Source organism: Ruditapes philippinarum, unplaced genomic scaffold (assembly GCF_026571515.1).
Source record: "Ruditapes philippinarum isolate M1 unplaced genomic scaffold, ASM2657151v2 ctg818_1_1_1_1, whole genome shotgun sequence".
NCBI classification, from domain to species: domain Eukaryota; kingdom Metazoa; phylum Mollusca; class Bivalvia; order Venerida; family Veneridae; genus Ruditapes; species Ruditapes philippinarum.
The window spans coordinates 19858-41384 of NW_026855621.1; the positions used below are offsets into that span (position 1 = coordinate 19858).

General features: G+C 33.8%; 1 protein-coding gene across 3 annotated transcripts in view; it reads right to left on the reverse strand.

Annotated features, from left to right (window-relative positions):
• Positions 1–7335: 7335 nt before the first annotated feature.
• Positions 7336–21527, reverse strand: part of LOC132743921 (uncharacterized) — a 59929-nt gene continuing 45737 nt past the window's right edge. Inside the window, exons 1-3 of one of the 3 annotated variants that reach the window (XM_060732517.1) lie at positions 15757–15891; positions 9226–9581; positions 7336–8763 (exon numbers count right to left, since the gene is read on the reverse strand). In XM_060732517.1, coding sequence (XP_060588500.1) covers positions 7434–8763; positions 9226–9560 — 1665 coding nt within the window. In that variant the 5' untranslated portion in view covers positions 9561–9581; positions 15757–15891 and the 3' untranslated portion in view covers positions 7336–7433. The other 2 variants (XM_060732518.1, XM_060732519.1) reach the window with 2 other exon arrangements.

Below are 21527 nucleotides of genomic sequence, written 5' to 3' on the forward strand. Positions count from 1 at the left end.
AAGCCATATGTTACTGCTGAATACAGGTGACCGCTGATTCAGCTTTTCCTGAAGATTTTTGTTTGTCTGTTTGCTTCATTTTACGCCTTTTCCAAACAGTATTTCAGTCATATGGGCGGGTAGTTTCCTAACCATCGTTCCTAGAGAGTAACACCAGTACTAGACTACCTTCCTTCGTGCTAAGCTACCAAAGCATCTCCCGGGGATCGAACCCACGCCAGAGAGATAACTGGATTAGAAGTCATCGACTCAAACCCTCGACCACGGAGGCGGTCGTTCCTGAAGATAGCTTAGCACCTGTTTATCCTATGTAGACTGTACACCAAAGCAGAGTTATGTCTTCTCCAGATATATTGAATGATCGTGTTTTAATTTTGCCCAATGGCCTCAATGTTGCATTTGCGGAAACGTATGACATAAAACTTTTGTTGACGAACAGTATACACAGAAACATTTAGTGCATTCGTTGGGTTTTATAATGTCAATATAATTTCGCACAAATTTAATTAGGAACTAAAACACGATCAAAACCAACGTTATAAAACCACATTTTTTGTGCAAATGATAAGCGTACTATGCTTCACACTTATTGACTAATAAATACGCTTAAACGTGCCGTAATTAAGCACCAAAAACACACTGGCAGTAACAAAAGTTATCATAAGAACTCCAGAACATATTTTGAGTTATCACAAGAACTCCGTAACATTTGAAAAATCGGGTAAACATTTATTAGCCCGGGCTTTATGTTTGCAACTCTCCATAATAATTAGGTGATTATGTATAGCAACGAAGAAGATCACCAATGAAAAGGTCAATATGTACGAATTAGCAAGTAATTTGGAAATTTTTCTCAAAACTACCAGATTTTTTAAAAACGGCGACGAAATATGGACTAAAAGATTCTTTCTGAAACATAATACAATATGTAGGGCAAGCTTAATTTTCAAAGTTTAATTTAGCACCTCAAACTCCCCATTTAAAGTTAACAATAACCATTTTTTACGCGAGTTCTCCAAGTATATAGAAAAGTTTTCCACAGAAATCCGTAACGTGACAAAATAGTGAGGTTGGTGCTAGTATATACAAGAGCCGCTATATGTGACAAACGTGATGCTTTAGAAGTATTATCCAATTCTTCCACCAACTAACGAAGAACAGGCTACAGATCACGGAATGAAAAGTCGTCCCCGACGAGGCTACTAACTACAACTAATGTATCTTGATGTCCATCTCGGACATATGGTTTATTCCGGCGCCAAGCAAAAATTTTATAAACTAAAAAAACAAATACAAATACAAGACATTTATATAACGCAAAAATGTATTAAATATTCGATTGCGCTGTACATTATTAAGACTATATACACATATGCTTGATCAAGACACTCCCAGACCCAGTCTCGATGGCACAGCCAATCTATAACTCTAGCTGAAAAACAGTCCAAACAAGTATGTTTTAAGTTTTGCCTTAAACTGATTTTCATTGGTAATGTCCTTCAGATAGTCTGGCAATGAATTCCACCATTTAGGTCCCACAATAGCCAAGGATCTATCAGCAAGTTTTGAATTTGTTGATGGTATATCAAACCGAATGTGGCTAGATGATGAGGATCTCAGTCTTTTCCTGTACTGATTCTGGCATTTAGTAAACAATTTAAGAAGATACAATGGAGCGGTGTCATTTGCAACACGAACACAGTCACAATAACTTTGTATATGATTCTTGCTCGAATTGGAAGCCAGTGGAGTGATTTAAGAATTTAAGCACTGGATTGATAGTAAGCAGCTCCAGTAACAATTCTAGCAGCATAATTCTGCACACGTTTTGATAGGCTGCAATATCAGCGAATAATCCATTGCAAAAGTCTAAATGTGAATGAATCAAACCGTGAACAAGGGTTTCTGCAGATTTCTGAGTGAGATGTTTTCTGATTGCTTTCAAATTTCTTAACTGCATGTGTGCAATCTGACACTTCTTTTGAATATGGATGTCAAAACTTAAAGTGCTGGTCATCTGTACTCCAAGGTCTCTCACATTGTCAACACAGTTGACTTCGACCCCACCAACATTGACACTGGAAATGTTCAATTTCTTCAGCTGATGTCTTGTACCATAAATGATGATTTCTGTTTTGCTATTGTTCATTTTTAACTTAAATCTAGTCATCCGTGACACAATATCATTAAGACAGTCAGTGAGTTTTTGGCGAACGATTTCTTCGCTGTGATGGTCACCAGCTCTAATTTTAAATGCCACTTTATGATCGTCTGCATATCCCTACAATTCCGCCGGATATTTCTGGACTATTTTGTTAAGGGCAGCTATATAGAGAGTAAATATCACCGGTCCAGCACAAGAACCCTGGGGAACCCCGAACCCCAGTGGTTCAGTATCCGATGAGGACTGTTCAATGACAACTTTCATATCTCTGTTGGTTAAATAAGATTCGATCCACTTTAATGGTATACCCTGTATGGCAAAGTCTTTCTGAAGGATTTCAAGTAATATTGGTATATCGATAGTATCGAAGGCGGCGCTTAAATCAATCCTTACAACTATTGTCACATGGCGGCTGCAGATCACTGTACATTTTCATCATAGCAGACTCAACACTTTGAAATTTACGGCATGCACTTTGGTAAGATGGTAACAAATTGTTGGACTCAATGTGGCTTGAAATTTGGTTTATTGCAGCTTTTTCAAGAATTTTCGACAAGAATGACAGGTTTGATACAGGCCGATAGTTTTTCAATTCTAAGGGAAGGTCTTTCTTTTTCAAAAGGGGCTTGATAACAGCGCTCTTCCACGTCTCTGGAAAAACACCAGAAGACAATGACCGATTTCTGTCACAACAGGTGCAAGCAAATGAAGATTTTCTTTCAGCTTTGGTGTTGGCATAACGTCCAACTCACATGTTGTTGACTTTGATTCACTCACAAGTTTGATTATGTCTTTTCATTTAGTGGTATAAATTTGTTCATGATATTTTCACTTGATGGTACATCAGATACCATAATACTATCAACTAAAGAAACAACAACAACTAAACAAATTCAGTTGTCTACAATGACATGAGCGATTGAAAAAAATGTATCTTACCTTTGAGCTCACACATTGTTTCCGATTTTTAGAACATATTAATTTTAGTCCAACATCGTTGTACAAATTTTAGTTTTAGATACACAAAACTAACGTATCAATTGATTTCAAACATTATTATTCAGACACAGGCGCTTCCAGGAACAGGGTCGTGCATTTAATCTCCCCCGCCATTTTTTTTAGCTAAAAGCTTTCTGGTGATTTACATGAAGATAATTTTAAACAATATGTGTCGTGTTTATGCTTGGACGACAGATTCACCAGTTTAACGTGATCTCTCATATTATTATCGTAACCGGAAATAAAGTTTCCTTTTAAAAGGAAAGGCTTGCACAGTTGTGCCTTCATCCCAACATATTTATTTGTTTTTATTTTTGTAAAAACGAATATTTTTGTCAAAACGATTTGAAATCTATTCTCTATTGTATAAAACTAATAAAGAAAATAATCAATCGTAAAAATACTAACGTGAAGATCTATCATACTGAAAGGAAACAAGTGTGCACATTTCATTTAATTAATAAGCATGTTCCCAGATACGATGCGCTATACATAAATCATCACGTGGTAAGGTTAATGATATGCATGGGCTATTTTTAGATTACCTCACCAAGTTCAGTAGATCTAAATATAACTCGATCATGCACTGTGTGATTTGGACGACCCTTTGAAGACGGAATACTACTACAGTCAACATCCTCTATTGTGTAAAACTAATACAGACAAAAAACAATTATAAAAAGAAACTAACTTTTGCGTCTTGAAAAGAATTGAAACGGAACAATTTTCGTTTATAATTTATTACGGTTTAAATCAATAAATCAAGTAAAAATACGAATCCTATTTATATAAACAAACTGGGATTACCGAAGTAACTAAAATAGCTTAGATTTCCGTAATATTACTTTCGTCTGATTCCGCAGTATGACGGAATCGCCCGAATTGTCACGATTGTAATCGGAAGTACATCGGCTATTATCATTAATCCGAAGAGTGACGGAAAAGGCCGAAAAGTTGCGATTGGCACGATTTCAGCTGGTTTCCCGTTCAATCATGCACTTATAAATGTAAGCAGAAAACCACCTAACCGGAACAGGTTTTCCAAATGAAATGGCTTGCAGCCGTGGCTGCAAGCCAAAAAGGGTCGGTAGGTCTGAAAATATTTATTATATTGCTTACGGTTGAAAACGGGTATCAAATGAACTTTTAAAGCACGAAAAAGTGTAAAAATGATTTATTATAGTAACCAACACAACAAAATACAAAGAAAACAAGCAAATTCGTTGAATTTATATCCCCCGCCGAGTACTGCATGGTTATTACTAACACAACAACTGAATACATATAGAGGATATTTGTTAAGATCAGTGTAAGATCGGAATATATTTCACCGAGTGAGCACCAAAAGGTATATTTGAATGTGAACTTTTGGTGTTCACGAGGTGAAATATATTTCGATCTTCAACTAAACTAAACAAAAGTTCATTTTATTATATGCAAACAAACGTTAAAAAGGACATTTTTACCTAATACTAAATGAATAACGCGCCAAATAATTACGTCACGTTATTAAGTTGGTTTCCAATTCTGTGTACGCTGGTATTTCACTGAAACAACGTAAGGGGCTTAAATTCAAAACATTGAAATTATTAAATTGATAATTTCACTGTTTCAAACAGTCAAATTATCAGTTTTAATTCACTGAATGAGATATATTTCTATAAACCATCGAAAAGCATGTAATATTAAAAGGTTTTATTTATATATTTATCATGACATGACATAAACAGTAATATTCTTTGTACATGATAAATATTCTGGGCAATAACACAGCCATAACTCTATGTTAAATTGTCATATCTGGACATGCCAATGAGATGTAAATTGCCTTTTTGTATAGATGGTTGCCTAAGCTGCGGTCTCACTTACTCCCGGCAGAGCCCAGGACCATCCCGGTAAGTTACCGGGATGATCCGGGGTGAAATTATTATTGCAGTCACACTTACCCCGGCAACACTACGGTAGTTCCCAACTAACCGGTTGATCCAGGCACAGTCCCGGTCGATCCAGGCAGAGCCCAGGACGATCCAGGCAGAGCCCCGGTAGAACCCCGCTGGATCGAAAACGCCCGAAAATGATAACATTGATACATAATTTTTATTTAATATAATATCTATTGTTCCAGAAAAGTAATTCATGATGATTTTCTGAAAAATCCTTATGCCAGACTGGATAGAAGGGAAATGGGAAGGGTCTTAGTACAAACAAGCAAGTCATGGCCACGAAATACTATGTCGTGGCCACGAGTTGCTAAGTCGTGGCGAGATACTATGTCGTGGCCACGAGTTACAAAGTCGTGGCCACGAGTTACTGCCACGAGATAAATAACTAATCAGATTACACAATTTATATGAATTTCCCTAATTAACTAGACACGACTGTTCTATAGTACAAGGATGCCCCTACTTCACCAGCCTGTCAAAGTGCCATTTATACAACTTATTAACTGGTTAATAATTTTACATTTTGCGTCACTGTGACCCTGATTTTGAGCCAATGACCTCGAAATTATAAGATGTCATCTACTGATCAGGTGCAATGATCTTTCTGGGTTATATAAACCATAGCTTATCCCTTCTAAATTATTCATCAGACAAGGACTATCTACTGTCCATGGGCAATGTCCTTTCCAAATAAAATAAACCAGGACTTATGTTATCGTATGAACGAGTTTAGCAGGCCGTAGTACGTACAAACTGGCTAATTTGATCACAAAATTGTCCCAACAAAGAGCTATAGTCAAAATTAATGTATGATGTGCCTTGGAAGGTGACTTTCTAATATAATCCTTAAGACAAGTTCAAAGTGAATATCTTCAGTATTTTCAACGATAAATGTTGCATGTAAAAGTTAGTTGTTAAAGGGAATCCACTGAGGTTTTTTTTGACATGATGGGACTGAAAATATTTTTTCCAGATAAATGTTCCATTTGATTTAGGTGTAGACCACGAATCTTTGTGCAAACTTTCAGATCATTCGCGCACTTCGTTTTTCAATAATAATTATTCAAATTGTAAAAAAAATGACCCAAAATGAAAAGCCTTTAATCGCTTTTCACTCAAATTAGGCTAAGAAAAGCATAAAACTGCGATTTTTGATTTATTTTAAAGCATATTTCTTAACTATCTTTGCATATATTTCTGTTTAAAGCTCCCAAGTTCATTTATGTAAGAAATTCTAATGTAATGTTTTTAGGCTTTTAAACCTCAGTGGAGTCCCTTTAAATTTCAAAAATTCATAATATATATTGTATTCTGATTGGTTAATTATCTCGTGGCCACGACTTAGTAAATCGTGGCCATGACATAGTATGACTTGGTATCTCGTGGCCACGACTTATCTATCTAGTGGCCACGACTTAGTAACTCGTGTCCACGACATAGTATCTCGTGGCCACGACTACTTAGCTATATCGTGGCCACGACTTAGTAACTCATGGCGGCTGATGATAATTGGCTGGGAGTTATGTGGCCACGACATAGTATCTCGTGGCCACGAGATAAATAAAAATATACTCATGTGACGAGTCATGTCACCTTTGTACCACCATATTCCGTGTTTACCGCGTTAAGTTTAATTAACTATCAGTCAGTAAACGATGAATAAAACTTGGTCACGAGGTTTCTGTGTTCAATCTCAAATCCTAGGAGCTGGTGTCTGACCCATCAAATACTGGACTTAGAAAATTTCTTAATAATATTGAACACATGAACGCAGTGATCCGAAAATCATGGTTTTGTTAATTATAACTTTTTTCAGGGAGTTGAATTTTTTAATTCATTTCATTAATCGTATAATAAAACAAAAAACCGGACTGTCCAGATTTCAGATTAAAGTTTTTTGTGCAGTAAAATATTTTCCATTATAACTTTTTTATTTCTAAAGGTATCAACTTCAAATATATGTTCCTTATCATCAACCGCATCTTATATGACAAGGTTCATAACTCTAGCATCAATATTTCAGTTATCTCCCCTTGAACTTAAAATTTTCCTTAAAAGTATTATTTTTTATTATTACACCTCACTTATTTCGTAATGATAATTTCCCATAGGCCCCTGGGAGTTATTCTTACTGTTAAAGCAAGCGTGCCACATGACTAAGAATTTTGTAATGTTATACAAAGACAGTCGTACCCTCGAAGAAAAAGTATTTCTTTTACAAAATCACTGTACAGCGATTACATTAAATTTAATTCACAACTATATAAAATATGATCATCGTAGCAGTACAATGATATATGCTCCTCCTACTTTTAATGTCAAATATATCATGTATAATAAACTATGATCTTATCCGGATTGCATGCAACAATTAAACAGTTTTTCTTGTCATCATATAACAATGATGTTGGTTTAATCAGACCGGCATCTTTACCCACCAATTCTCCAAAACATTTACCATCTCTATCAAACATCAAGATGTTGTTTGAGTTTAACCCAGAAATAAACACGGTCCCGTCATTGGCTACACATACACCACGTGTGTTGGCAAGTCTTTTATCCCTCAGTTCTCTCTTCACCGTACCATCTCTGTTCAGACAGACAGCACCATCACTATTATCTGTTACAATAATAGTATCTCCACTGACAGCCATTTGTTGTGGAGATGATTTAAATATGCGTTGACCATTGACATCCTTGCTGAAAGATTTTAATAATGTATCAGTCATATTGTATACATTTACACCATTTAAATCAGATACCCACAACTGTCCAGCACAATATGCCATTCCCCAGTAACCTCCACCTGTAACAGATATATCTCTCATCTTAGATAATGAGTTTCCTGTTGATATAAACCAAACTTTGTCGTTGTAAAGTTTCACAGCGACCTCGGTATTACCAGTACAACAGATACCTCTAGGATATGATTCTAGATCCAAACAATCTTTAATGTTATAATTCCCATCAAGCCTCTTTATCCTCTTGTTATTGCTATCAGCCAATATGATTGTACCGTCTGTAAGCTGACATATATCATTAATGTAGCATTGTACACCGTCATTTTTCATTTTGATATTAATCTCCTTCTGTGAACTTACTTTATACAACAGACTGTTGTTTTCTGTTGTCTTCTCTACAGACCCTAAAGATGTTGACGCAATGATTAAAGATTTTAATTCCGCATTTTCCGTGAAGCGTAAATACTGACAACCTTTAGCCTCGCTTTGTTTAAAAACTTTCAAAGCATTGTTTACAGTCTGTTGTACCAGTTTTGTCTGTACAAATTGTTGCCTTACATTCATACTGTCGACTGTCTGTAATTGGCTACATGCTTGCTCAATTTCTTGTTTAACTTTGCTAATCTGAGAAACATTTATCTCAACCTCTTCTTTGGCCAAAGTAAAGTCTGAATTAAGAGCTTCCAATGCTTTATGCTTCAGCTTACGGATATGATCAACGAATTCCCGCTCAATCCCCTCTATCTGAGAAATAATTTCGTTTCTTTGCTTCTCAACGCTACTGATGTTCGTCTTCAACTTCTGATCAGTGTCATCTAAACGCTCTTGAATAGTTTTCATGTCTGTCTTTAGTCGCTCAATCTCTTTTACCTGATGTGAAGACACGTCTTCTAAATTAGATACTCCATTGCAGGATCTGAATTAAACAAAATGCCATCATCATGAACGTCATGACTTTTTAATTGTTTTCTCCTATAGTAATTAAAGGTTTGTTTTAAATTACTTTTCCTTAACTTAAAAGAGCCTTTTTTGGAAAGATGGGCATCTTGGAATTCATGAAATTCTGGAAAAGGGGAGATACCTCGAGAGCTATAAAACAAAGTATAAAAGTGCAAATTACTGATTCGTTTTGCTTATGATGAAAAACAACCGTTATTGTCCTGGCTATCATTATCTTTTCTAACAAGTTCTATATTTCAATTTATTATATTTCAATGTTCAACGCACTTTTTATTTAATAATCAAGACATTAGTCCGATGAATAGAAAAATATTTCCTGTATGATTTGCTAGATTTATATACTGTATATTTCTATGAGTAAACGTCCTAAATAGCATAGTGGTACAGCCCCAAAAAGACAATAAATAAATAAACAAACCTGTGATTATCAATAATACATTTCATACAATAGACCATGTCATGTACTTCGCAGTACATTTCAATGTCACGATCTAGATGATAACGACATTTTGTGACCATGGTTACCGCTGTACCTTTTGTTGTCAAAGCATCACAATCTTGTAAAGTATGTGACCGTGTAGCTTTCCGCCGACCATGTTGTCGTGTACATGATGTACACAGATATTCCTCACATACAGGGCAAAACTTTACAGCCTCTTCTCGGATATCATCATCCCCACATGGAGTGCAAGTGTACTCAAAATCAGCATCCGAACCATCTTTTATGAAAGTCAAATCGCCACCCTCAGCCATGTTATATTGTCGTTCTTACTTCTATAATATTGGGATAGAATAAAATGTGCTTATGTAATTAACATTAAAATTTTATTTGTAGTTTATATCTTTTTCACGAATAGTGTAGGTAATAAGATTGTTTAATAACAATGACAACATACATTAAATAGCAAATATCTGCTTTGGCTGAAACAAGTTATAGACATACGAGGGTTATCCCAAACGTTCGCATGAACGTTCAAATTAAAAAAAAAAACACTTTTGCATTTTTGAGACCACACACATATTCAGTATAGAAATAACAATCAAGTTTTACGGAAAATATTCATTTATATCTTTTTTATTTGTTCTTTTTCAAGAACAGAACAGACAGAAGCACGCCAATATTTGGACGATCTTTGGCATCATACATCAAAGAGTTATTTCAGCACTCAGTAGCAAGGAGAAAAGTAAACAGCAAGGGCGTTATTTAACGTTCACGAAAAACGGAATCTAACACGGTTATGTGTGTCTCTGTAACTCTCATCAAATGAAACAATCAAAATGAGAAACAAGCAACAGGGAATGACCATGTGAATATATATGCACGGTTTGCAAAATGCCATTGACGTTTATCATTAGTTGAAAAGAGTTATGCAGGCGATTTTCGAGCGGGAGAATTAACACATTCATAGCAGCATATTGACATTAATTAACTTAACAGACTGGCGAAGGTGTGTGCGTATCGCACATACTAGGGACCAGTTATGCTTCTGCAAACAGAGTATTAAAATACATTCTTGGAAAGCAAACGGATCGGGTACGCTGGGTACCAATGCCAATGCCAGGACGAAGTGATTATATAATAGCCTTTATGTCGAGTGATTTTTTTAATCAATCTGTCGCCGCTTGTTTACTGAATAGTTTTAAATGTTTGTAAACCCATATCATAAAATGTATGAAATTTCGGACACAAAGTGGATATTTATTGATTTTAAATATGTATAGAATTGAAAATGTAATGTCGATCTGGTTTTTGTTATTGGAGTATATTGCAAACTTTTGGGAAAATCCTCTTACAAACAAATGTAAATGTGTTTTCAATAACTTCCGATATGGTACCTTATGTAAGGAATATGTGCTTGACTATTGTTGTTTTAAATGAAAATTGAAATATTATCATAGTTAATGTTATATCTTCTGAAAGTATTACTGTTCATACACAAATTTATCAAGGCTTCCATTAATGTTGTACCTTAAAATAATATATTTGAAATATAAGGAAACAAAAGGTAAGTTATGTTGATTTTGATATGTTTTTAACGGGGTCTCATTTTGAAGCTGCAGGCCTCCATAATAGCCAAATTATTAAAAAAAAACTAAACTTGAGAAACATGTACTGAAATTTTAAGAAAACAATATGATTCAAATAATATTTAACATGTTCTGTGCAATTAAGGCAGTAATAAGTGTCATTTCGACTTCGTTACTAATATAATGTAGTAAGGGCTTATATTTTACTAACTTTGTTCACTTTACATATATATACAATGAACAGATTGTTTTGATACATTTAAATTATGTACAGCTTAAAAAGTACAGATCACTAATTATAACATGAAGTATAGGTTTTCAAATTACATAACTAATTAATACTTAAGTTTAAAGCTTGATATAATCCTTCACAATGAAAATTAAACAATTTTAGCAGGATAAGTTTTCAATTTTGAAACATTTTTAAAAACATTCAAAGCTTTTTTTAAAAATACATTCAAAGCTTTAAAAAAACAAAAACAAAAATCAAGAACCGGTTGAACCGGGTGATGCTCCCCGAGTAGGTTTTGGACACAGAAAAGTTGGAAAAATAAACAAAGGGCAAAAAGTTCAAAATTAGGCAAAACAGAGGTATATGGTTCTTTGCACTGCACTTCTATTCAATGGGATATATCTACCTCTAAAGTTTTGTGTTGATATCTCTTATAGTTTTGTCCCGGGTTAAGTTCAAAGTATAAAAATGAACAAAGGTCAATAACTCAAGAATTAGGCAAGGCTGCGTTTAGGGCCTTTAGCACTGCACTTCTATCCAATGAGATCTATCTACACCTACAAAGTGCCATGTTGATATCTCTTTTAGTTTTAGATTTATGTCACTAACAAAGTTCAAGTTTAAAAACGAACAAAAGGCAACAACTCCAAAATAAGGCAAGACAGAGTTATAGTTCTTTAACAGTGTACTTAAACACAATGAGATCTATCTACCTACAAACTTTCATGTTGATATCTCTTATAGTTTTAGTTAAATGTCCCGGACAAAAGTTTAAGTATAAAAATGAACAATGGGCAATTACTCCAAAATGAGGCAAGACAGAGTAATGATTTTTAAGCACTGCACTTCTACAAAATGAGATCTATCTACCTACAAAGTTTCATGTTGATATCTCATATAGTTTTAGAGTAATTTACCGTAAAAAGTTCAGTGTAAAAATAAACAAAGGGCAATAATTCAAAATTTAGGCAAGGCAGAGTTATGGTTTTGATCACTGCATATCCAGTCAATTGGATCTATTTACCTACAAAGTTTCATGTTGATATCTCTTATAGTTTTAGAGTCATGTCCCGGACAAAGTTCAAAGTGTAAAAATAAACAAAGGGCAATTATTTAAGATTAGGCATGGCAAAGTTACGGTTCTTGTGCATTGCGCATCCACTCAATGAGATCTATCTACCTACAAAGTTTCATTTTGATACCTCTTACAGTTTTAAAGTTATGTCCCGGACAAAATTCAAAGTGTAAAAATAAACGAAGGGCAATTATTCAAAAATCAGGCAAAGCAATGTTGATACCTCTTGTTGTTTCGAAGTTATGTCCCGGACAAGAATAGCGGACGGACAGACAGACAGACAGACGGAAGGACAAAGCGGCGACTATATGCTCACCCTTCGGGAAGCATAAAAAATTGAAATCGAATATATCTCCTAACTTTCCTCTATATTCACCCGTTATGTATCGGATTATCCTGCACTCCCTTTCCGCTGTGAATGAAATGGCACAAAACAGACTTAAAACACTTAGTTAACATGAAATCAGACCACAGAACAATGATTAATATTCGGATATACTTTTTTTCAATAATTATAGAAGTTTGACCTAAATGCAAGAAATTAACGGTGACAATTCCAGGAGCTCCATAACGAAGTGCTGTGAGATAAGTGATATAATCGAGAACCAAAGCCTAGCTTGGACCACTTTTGAATTGTTCTTATTCATAAAACCAAGCACATCGGAGGAAGAATATTGTACATTTGTAGTTAAGACTATTCATAGAAAGCATAATATGTTTGTACAATTTCATATTTGACCAGACAGTCAAGGTCAATCAGAGATCAATGTCACATTTAAATTCAAAAGCAAGTCAGTTTCGACATATGTGTTTTTTTGTCCAGGAATGAAACAAAATAATTTCAATAATTGAATTAAAGGTCAATGTCATATCTAACAATTCAACATGTCGATTTCGTCATATGTGTTGCTTTGTGCAAGTAAAAAATCAAATTCATAAATAAGAAAACTGCTAGGGGCGTGAAGGATGTTGCACTTATTGAATATCCCTCATGTACAGACTCAAACCAAGTCTGTAATTGTCATGTAATTTTGTTTTGATTAATGCTTCTGAGGAATTACTTTGCTTCCAGATTTCAATAATATAACTTTGTCGGTCCCGGTCAAATCAAAGTTAATTTCATATGTGAATTATTCAACATACTGCTTTTTGTATAAGGGTTCTTTTGCCCTAGTATAAATCAAATCCGTAAACAAAAAACAAAGTTGACAATCTTATCTAAATGGCATATTTAACCTTTTTCAAGCGTTAATTAAATCGATAATATATAACAAAGAAATGAGACATTGTGGCAAAATTAACTAATATGAGTCTGTGAAGATAAGGTCAAATAAAGGTCAAAGACAAGTTCAATCAATTCTTCTTTAATGTCTTGTCCCAAAGCCTGTTGTACCAGGTATGAGGAGAATCAATTCTGTTCTTTTCTTACAAAAGTATAGCCAATTATAGCCAAAGCAACAAAGTGTGAAGTATAATAGTTTGACATTAAAGGTCAAGGTCATCTATGAGTCAAGGCCAAATTGAACTTGATCTTCTTTAAAACTTTGCCCTGAAAGAAGTTGTCCTCAAGAATGACACAAACCATTAATTACTAAGAAAGGTACAGTGAAATTTCATGGAATAAGGGTTACATGACACAATGGGATAACAAAGATTCAGTCACTTTCATAAATTAATCATTGCAGCTCTGAATATTGGTATAACAATTAATGATATTTGTCATGGCAAAGTCATATTGATAACGTTCTAAAAACTGTTTATACATATACGTAAAATGTTATACAATGAATATATTTTGCCTCATCTTGACTATTGTTATATAATGTAGATACGCGCAGGTCAATTCATTGAGACAGCTGCATGACTAAATCTAAATATAAGTATATGACACTCCCTCTCTGAACTGCGCTAAACGATATTTTCGCAGAGGTTTTTTTTCTTTTTGTTTTTTCTTTTCTTTTTATTCAAAAAGTGGTTATGATGTCTATTCTTTCCTCTATCCTATCCTATCATCTATCCTATCATATCCTCTACCCTACCCCATCCTATCCTATCCTATCTTGTATCTTATCCTATCCTTTACTCTATCACCAATCCTCTATGTTATCTTCTATCTTATCCTTTTATATCATATCCTCTATTATATCATATCCTCTATTATATCCTATCCTCTATCATATCCTATCCTCTATCATATCCTATCCTCTATCATATCCTATCCTCTATCATATCCTATCCTCTATCCTATCATTTCCCCTATCCTATCCTCTATCCTATCCTATCCTATCATATCCTCTACTCCATATCCTATCCTCTATGCTATCGTCTATCCTACCATATCTTCTATCCTATGCTATACCCTATCCTCTATCCTTACCCATATCCTATCCTATCGTCTTATCCTCTTTTCTTTCATATCCTCTCTCATATCGTCTATCCTATCATCTATGCCATGTATCCTATTCTCTATTCTATCGTCTTTCCTATCCTATCCTCTATTTGATAATTATCTTTCCTATCCTATATTCTATCCTATTCTCTATCCTATCCTCTATCATATATCCTCTATTCTAGCCTAAATCATATTTTCTATCCTATCCTACCTTATCATCTTTCCTATCCTATCTTCTATCCTCTCCTCTTTCCCATGTATTCAATCCTCTATCTTACGCTATCCTATCCTCTTTTCTATTCTATCCTCATTCCTATTATATCCTGTTTTATCCTCTTTCCATTCATATCCTATCCTATCCTCTATCATATCCTTTCCTATCCTATCTTTTATCCATTTCTATCATATCTATCCAATGGCGTAGCCAGAACTATTTTATGACCGAGACATATTAGGGGGATTTTTTTTTACCTAGAATGTCTCTGATATATTTTGGAGCACTCTAGGACAAACTTTTTGTCATTCTGAATCTAATCATCTTTATATAATTTTAGTAATTTTAGAATAATTTGGAAAACATACAAGGCAACTTTATGTTCCTAAAACAATTTGAAATACAAATTAATTTATCTGTTAGCTCAGGTTCACAGTTTCATGAAAAGTCCACGTCAAATCTTTTGTTTCCAGGAGATCCCATGCATAACTTGAAAATCTCATTATAGTCAATGCTAGTGATAATTGTTTATGATATCAAAGCTAGACCATTTAATCTAGCATCCTTCATAGATGATTGAGTCACTTCTGCTTTAATTTATATTGGAGGCTTTTCTTTTATTATTTTTTATTTTCAAGATCGATTTTTCTACTTAATTTATTTATTAACTTCTCAAATTTGAAGCGAGGCAATTGCCTCAGTTTGTCACAGTGTGGCTACGACGCTGCTATCTGTTCAAAAATCTGATACAAAAACGGGAAAATGTTGAGTATAGAGGAAAGTCAGGAATGTAGTTTCGTCGGATTTAATTTAAAAGAGCTTTGAATGTTATGTAAACATGTTTAAAAAGTTTAAACTTACCCTGTGAATGATTTACTTTCGCTTTCACATATGGTGTTATAAGAAAGGAAATCAAATTTCCTTTTACGGATGCACAATTTTAAGGTCCATATGGAATTTGACACCCGTGCCTAGGACTGTATTAAAGAATTATTTGAAAACAATTACCATATCTTCTTCTTTCGTTTTCACTTTACCACCCCTATGTTGAACACGACTAAATGTTTAAGTAATCTCTCTCTTCAATCGGAACACCTCGACTATTATTCATAATAATTAAGGACTAAATTGATACGGATTGAATACCTGCGAACAAAAGCGGCTGGGGTTATCTTTGATAATAACAAATGTATCTATTGACATCCAAAGAAAAATAAAGTACGTTTTGGTAACATTTTTATTTAGAATATGTCATATAATCATTAATTAATCATCAATTAATTTTTAACCTGAAATACGAATAATAGCTACTCTCTCTTATACACAAAACGGGTCTTAAAATATCAAAATATTTGTTAAAAGGTAAAAAATATGCATAGTTATTAAGTAGAATTTGCAGTTTCCATGAGATAAATGTGACCTAACAGTGGTTATGTTTCACTTAACACTGATATAAACATCCACCTGTTTACATGTAGCGAGTAGAACAGAACTTGCTACATGTATATAAATTAAACCGGATTACATAGATAAACTATTCGTTTTTGTCTCTTTCGTACACATAATTTTCTATGATATATTTAAAGCAATCTATTGCAGGATAATAAACTTAACAAGCTCACAATTGGTCTACCCGAACTCAACTTATCTGCTTGCATTCCGTTAACAGGTGTGTTTATAATGAAGTCAATGTTTACAAAATAAAACATTAATTGCAACTGTTTACAATAACAGTAGGATAAACATTGCAATTACTTCATTGAGACGTGTTTTCGTCTGACAAGACATTTATCATCTAGTTCCATGTAATATACAAGCCTGTGGTGAAATTTTGTTTTTTGATGACATTTCATTTTAAAAACGCTCTAATTATACAATGTGTTGGAGAGTAGTTAACAGGTATATATTTCTACTTCGGGTTTCTGCAATAGAAAGAGCATCGAAACACGAGGCTATAGCCGCTATATCTGATACGAGGGGGCGTAGCCCCGAGTATTAATCAGATTGCCGAGTGTTTTGATGATCTGTCTCTTTTGTATCATAGTCACGTTCCCTGTTGTCACAATATGAAACCCCAGAAAAAAAGAACCAATGAACAAGCATCTGAATATGATATTTCTATCGCTATCCCTTTCTCTGCCGTTACAATATGTAAACCCCAGCAAAAATGAGCCAATCAATGGACATGCTCTGGAGTGCGGGACTCCAGTTAACGCACTGTGTATGTATATGTATACGAGTTAACTCTGACACATTTTCAAGAGAAAGATTCCCAAACTAATACAAGTACAAGTGTTGCTGCAATGCAGCAATATGAGAAGCTCCGTGCAAAAATGCGCTCATTAAAGATACCTTACCAAATTATTCCTACGCACAGGTCATGCTATATTCAGATTATGTACTATTGTAGATTTTTTCCAAATGTTTTGTAAACCATTTTTTGCATAATATTATACTTATCTTATGCACTGTCCATAATTAAATATAGGGGAAAGATGTTTAATATAAAAATGCTTTCACTGATGCCTACCTGGTAAGGAAAGTAATTCCATTGAATACCAACAAGACTTACAAGACTTGTAAATGTTATGTGACATGACTGTACTGTGTTCTGTTTGTGTCACTACTGTAGTCAGTAACATAATATGATAAAAATATCAAAGTCTGATTTTTAATTATTATAATTGTAACAAATATACAAATAGTAACAAAAGGGGCTAATATTATAATAATATTACATGCATTTTTCATGTCAAATCAACAAAATGGTTTCTTTCAATACTGACACGCTTTCTCACTAAAGTGGTGCACTTACTTGTTGAAAAGTATCTTAATATGAAATTGGTAATTTTGAACAAATAATCATGAATTTTGATTGCATATAGTTTCATATACATGATGCCGAAATATTTTCAACATGAACATAAACGCTTTTTTTACCCGATGCCTCGAAGATACCTGAATAAATGTCATTTTTTTCACATTGTAAGGTTTGTTACTTTCACACCCATGTATTCCAAACTCTTATTAAATTGAAAAGTTCTTACTTTGTGTTGAAAAATACTTATTTTATATCATATATGTATTTTATCTTTAAGATGACACTGCTATTATACGCGGTGTTTCCTCTGTTTCTATGTATTAACTTATCAAAAAGTAATGCATTTTGCTGTCAGGCACTACTTTTTTTCGTTCTAAGAACATGTTAAATACGTTGACTTTTTTTGCAATGTAAACGTATCTGACAGTCAATGTTTTTATTATGCTGATACCACTAATGTTTCGATAGGCAATACGTTATTCATTAAGAATAATTTCTCTAATAGTACTTGAGTATACCAAGCTCTTCTAGTATACCTAAATAGTAACTAACTTACTTGTTATGAACTATTAATAAATAAAAAAAAAAACCCCAACAAATTTATTAAAAATCTTTTTAAAAATTAAAATTGTATAACAAACCAAAATTACATTTATTTAAAAATTCTTTCTCATTTAAATTTGCTGGGAAAGAATTATTAAATACAAAAGGGAAAAACTGATTTACTCACGAAAAAAATGCACATATTAAAATTAATGTTGTAATGTAAGAAAAAAAACCCAACCTTATTCAAAAAAATTTTAGTGAAAATTGTTTATTTATTCTAATGTTTATCGTTAACAACCGACTTATTACTTGGAGGGAAAGGGTTGTTTTATTCAATTTATTTGTCTTTTTTTCCCTATGAAGAATTGTGTAAAAATTGCTTTACACGTAAAAAAAATACTTTTTATAAATCGGAATTGTGGAAAGCCCCAAAAAAAATAAAAACATATAACAGTCGAACTTGGTCCAATATTTAACATTTAAGGTTTGTGTATATTCAAAATATGAAATACTGTCAATATGTTGAAAATCTAAACGGGACAAACTGATGAAAAATTCCATTCAACACAATGACACTGTATCCCTGGTATAGAGAAAATAAGTACGTATCATTCAAATAGCACACGTTTCCCGGTATCTAAATTTTGTCGGAAATAAAATATTGAAAGGTTCATTCAAATTTTATTGATATTAATATTCAGTGCTAAATTTCATCAGTTCAGAATCCATAACTTAATACTCAAGATACCTGATAATATCTATTGTGCCAATTCACATTCCAAGCTAGTTCTAATTTAATTTTTACCATCAATTTTCTGCCAATCGGATTCATCTAATTTAAACATTCGTTTCGATTTTCCAGTTGGCATTGGTTCCGAAACTTTGCAGATTACATTATCCCTGTCAACCCATATTTTGTCCTCATGCTTAGGCCATTGTAATAACTTCCTAACGTTTTGCATGAATGTGAATTCCACTTCTCCATCTTCATTATCGCACTCGACAACCTTCCCTATATATACATTGTGATCATACCTTGCCGCAACAAAATCACCTGCACATAAATCCAACTCTAAAACTATTGATTCACGATCATCACCAAACAGACGTTCAACTGGCAGCTCGGGTTGAGGCTTTTGCATATTATTAGCATCGTCAGTACAGGTTACATTTTCAAGTGAGTTAAGTGTTTGAGATGTCCAAGAATTAAGTTTGCATCTTTCTTGATTGTCACAAAGGCAGTCTGTACAATAACAACTCACTGTCGATGTCATAATCATATTTTTTCCTTTTCCGACAACAGTATGTATTTTCATGGTTCCTTTGACAGGTTTGACGTTCCACGTATTTACATCGTTTGCCTTTTCTTGGCAATCAGATTGTGATACATACATAAAGTGAATACTTTTTCATCGTACAGTGTTCGGATTGAGTCCACCGGAAAAAATCTTCAGCATCCTGTATTGTCACCTGAACAAATAAAAGTAATTTACGATATGTAAATATATTACAATATGTAACCTTATAAATGAGAAGTACTTTTATCAATTTTATTGTATATTATCATGTTTGTAAATTATTATTGCATTGTTATAATCATATTATTATTATTATTATTATTATTGCCAATGTGTACATTTTATTGTTACAACTGTTAATTTATTATAGTTAAAGAGTTTTGTTAATATTTATAATTATGTATTAGACTTTTGATGTAATTGTTGCATATTTGTTAAATACTGTAACAGTTGTTGAATTTGTTGTTCATGTTTTTTGTTGTTATTGTTATTTTGTTATGATATATCTTTTTTATAATTGATGTGTCATATAATTTGTTATCAACAATACCTTTCCAGCCTTAACAGCTTCGTCAGCCATGCGCTTTACCGTGCCCCCAAGACCATCACAGGGGCCCTTGTTATGACCTGCTTCATAGTATGACCAGACCGCTGAACACCCGTATATATCGTCATGGTGAAATAGTGAACCTTTTGTAAAGCTGGAACCAGCTTCTTTATCTCCGGTATTACTCTATCAATGAATGTTAGAACAGTGTTAGAGTTATGGGCCATTTCATCAGAAACCATAACGATGCTTTTGTGTTTTAATTCTTCGCCACCAGACTTGTAGTATACGACTATTGGATGTAATGTCACAGCGCTCATATTCCAATAAGCTGATTGTATTTCTTCCACACTTTTGCATGCATAATTTTCAGCGAAATCCATATTTTACACTACCTCGTTCAATGGCAGATTCTGTTTAATATTCAGGCACTCTTTATGTTGCTTGCGCACTCTCTGGACATGCTCCGAAAACTCTTGTCCTTGTAATGTTAGCTTTTCTACTATCATTATTATTTTTTTGTTTCCTCTGTCATCTACTGCCACACGTTTTCATTGGCCAAATGTAATATCATTATGTGTACATTCTTTTACTTTGTCCATGTTTTCTGAGTTGTCTTCAATGAATTTTTCGGGATTGAGTGGAACATTTACGCCACATTTTCGTAATGCCTGGGTGCACAAAGCAAAAGTCTGATGCTTTGTGCAAAGACAATAACTTCTTGTTAATTTAATATTAGCTGGACGGATGCGACAAAAAGATGCCAAAGAAAGCTTAAGCCCTGGATTCTCGCTAAAAATTTGGCGTAGAGGTTTTTAAATAATCGGTTAAAATTCTTGTCTGACGGGATTCACCATCTACCTTAAGTTTATCCTGTTTCCCGGGCTTACACCTTGAGTTGTCATCACGAGTCAAAAAATCTAGGACACGCTCTCTATTTCGTTCTACTTCCCTTTTTCTGCGTACGTTTGTGATGTTTACACCTTTGCCTATTCTGTTACGCCCAATGCCTGTACTTTTGTTTAATTCTTTCCCTAACCTGTATTAATTAAGTATCTTTGCACCAATCAATCCACGAAGTGAGCCTAATTCTTTCTGCTTCATTACGCGACGACAATTTTTTATTTGGGTTTGTAGGACGTGTCCAAGTAAGAGGGGTTTTCTAAGTTTAGCTATCTGTTTTTTATTTAAGCCTGCTTTTTCCAACATTTGTTTGGTTTTACTATTTGGAGTACTCGGTCCCTGCTTGTTTGGTTTAGGCGTTTCTTGAATTCTATTATTATGAGGTGGTTGTTGACTACTAGTACCATTATCAGTGGCTTCTTGGTTTTGTTCAATGGTTTTGCCTTCTTTATCTGTTCTATTATATCCTGCACAAACTGTTTCAGTACTTGAGAGCGTAGGGTCAGTTTCATTGACGACTTCTTGATGTGCATCATATGGCTTACTGTTTTGTTTCTTTTTATATCGCTGCAATGTTCTTTGGTTTGATTTCAGTTTTTTTTCTAAATGTGCATACTTTAATTTCAGATCTTTGAATTCTCTAGTTCTCTTGGCTAAAGCTTTG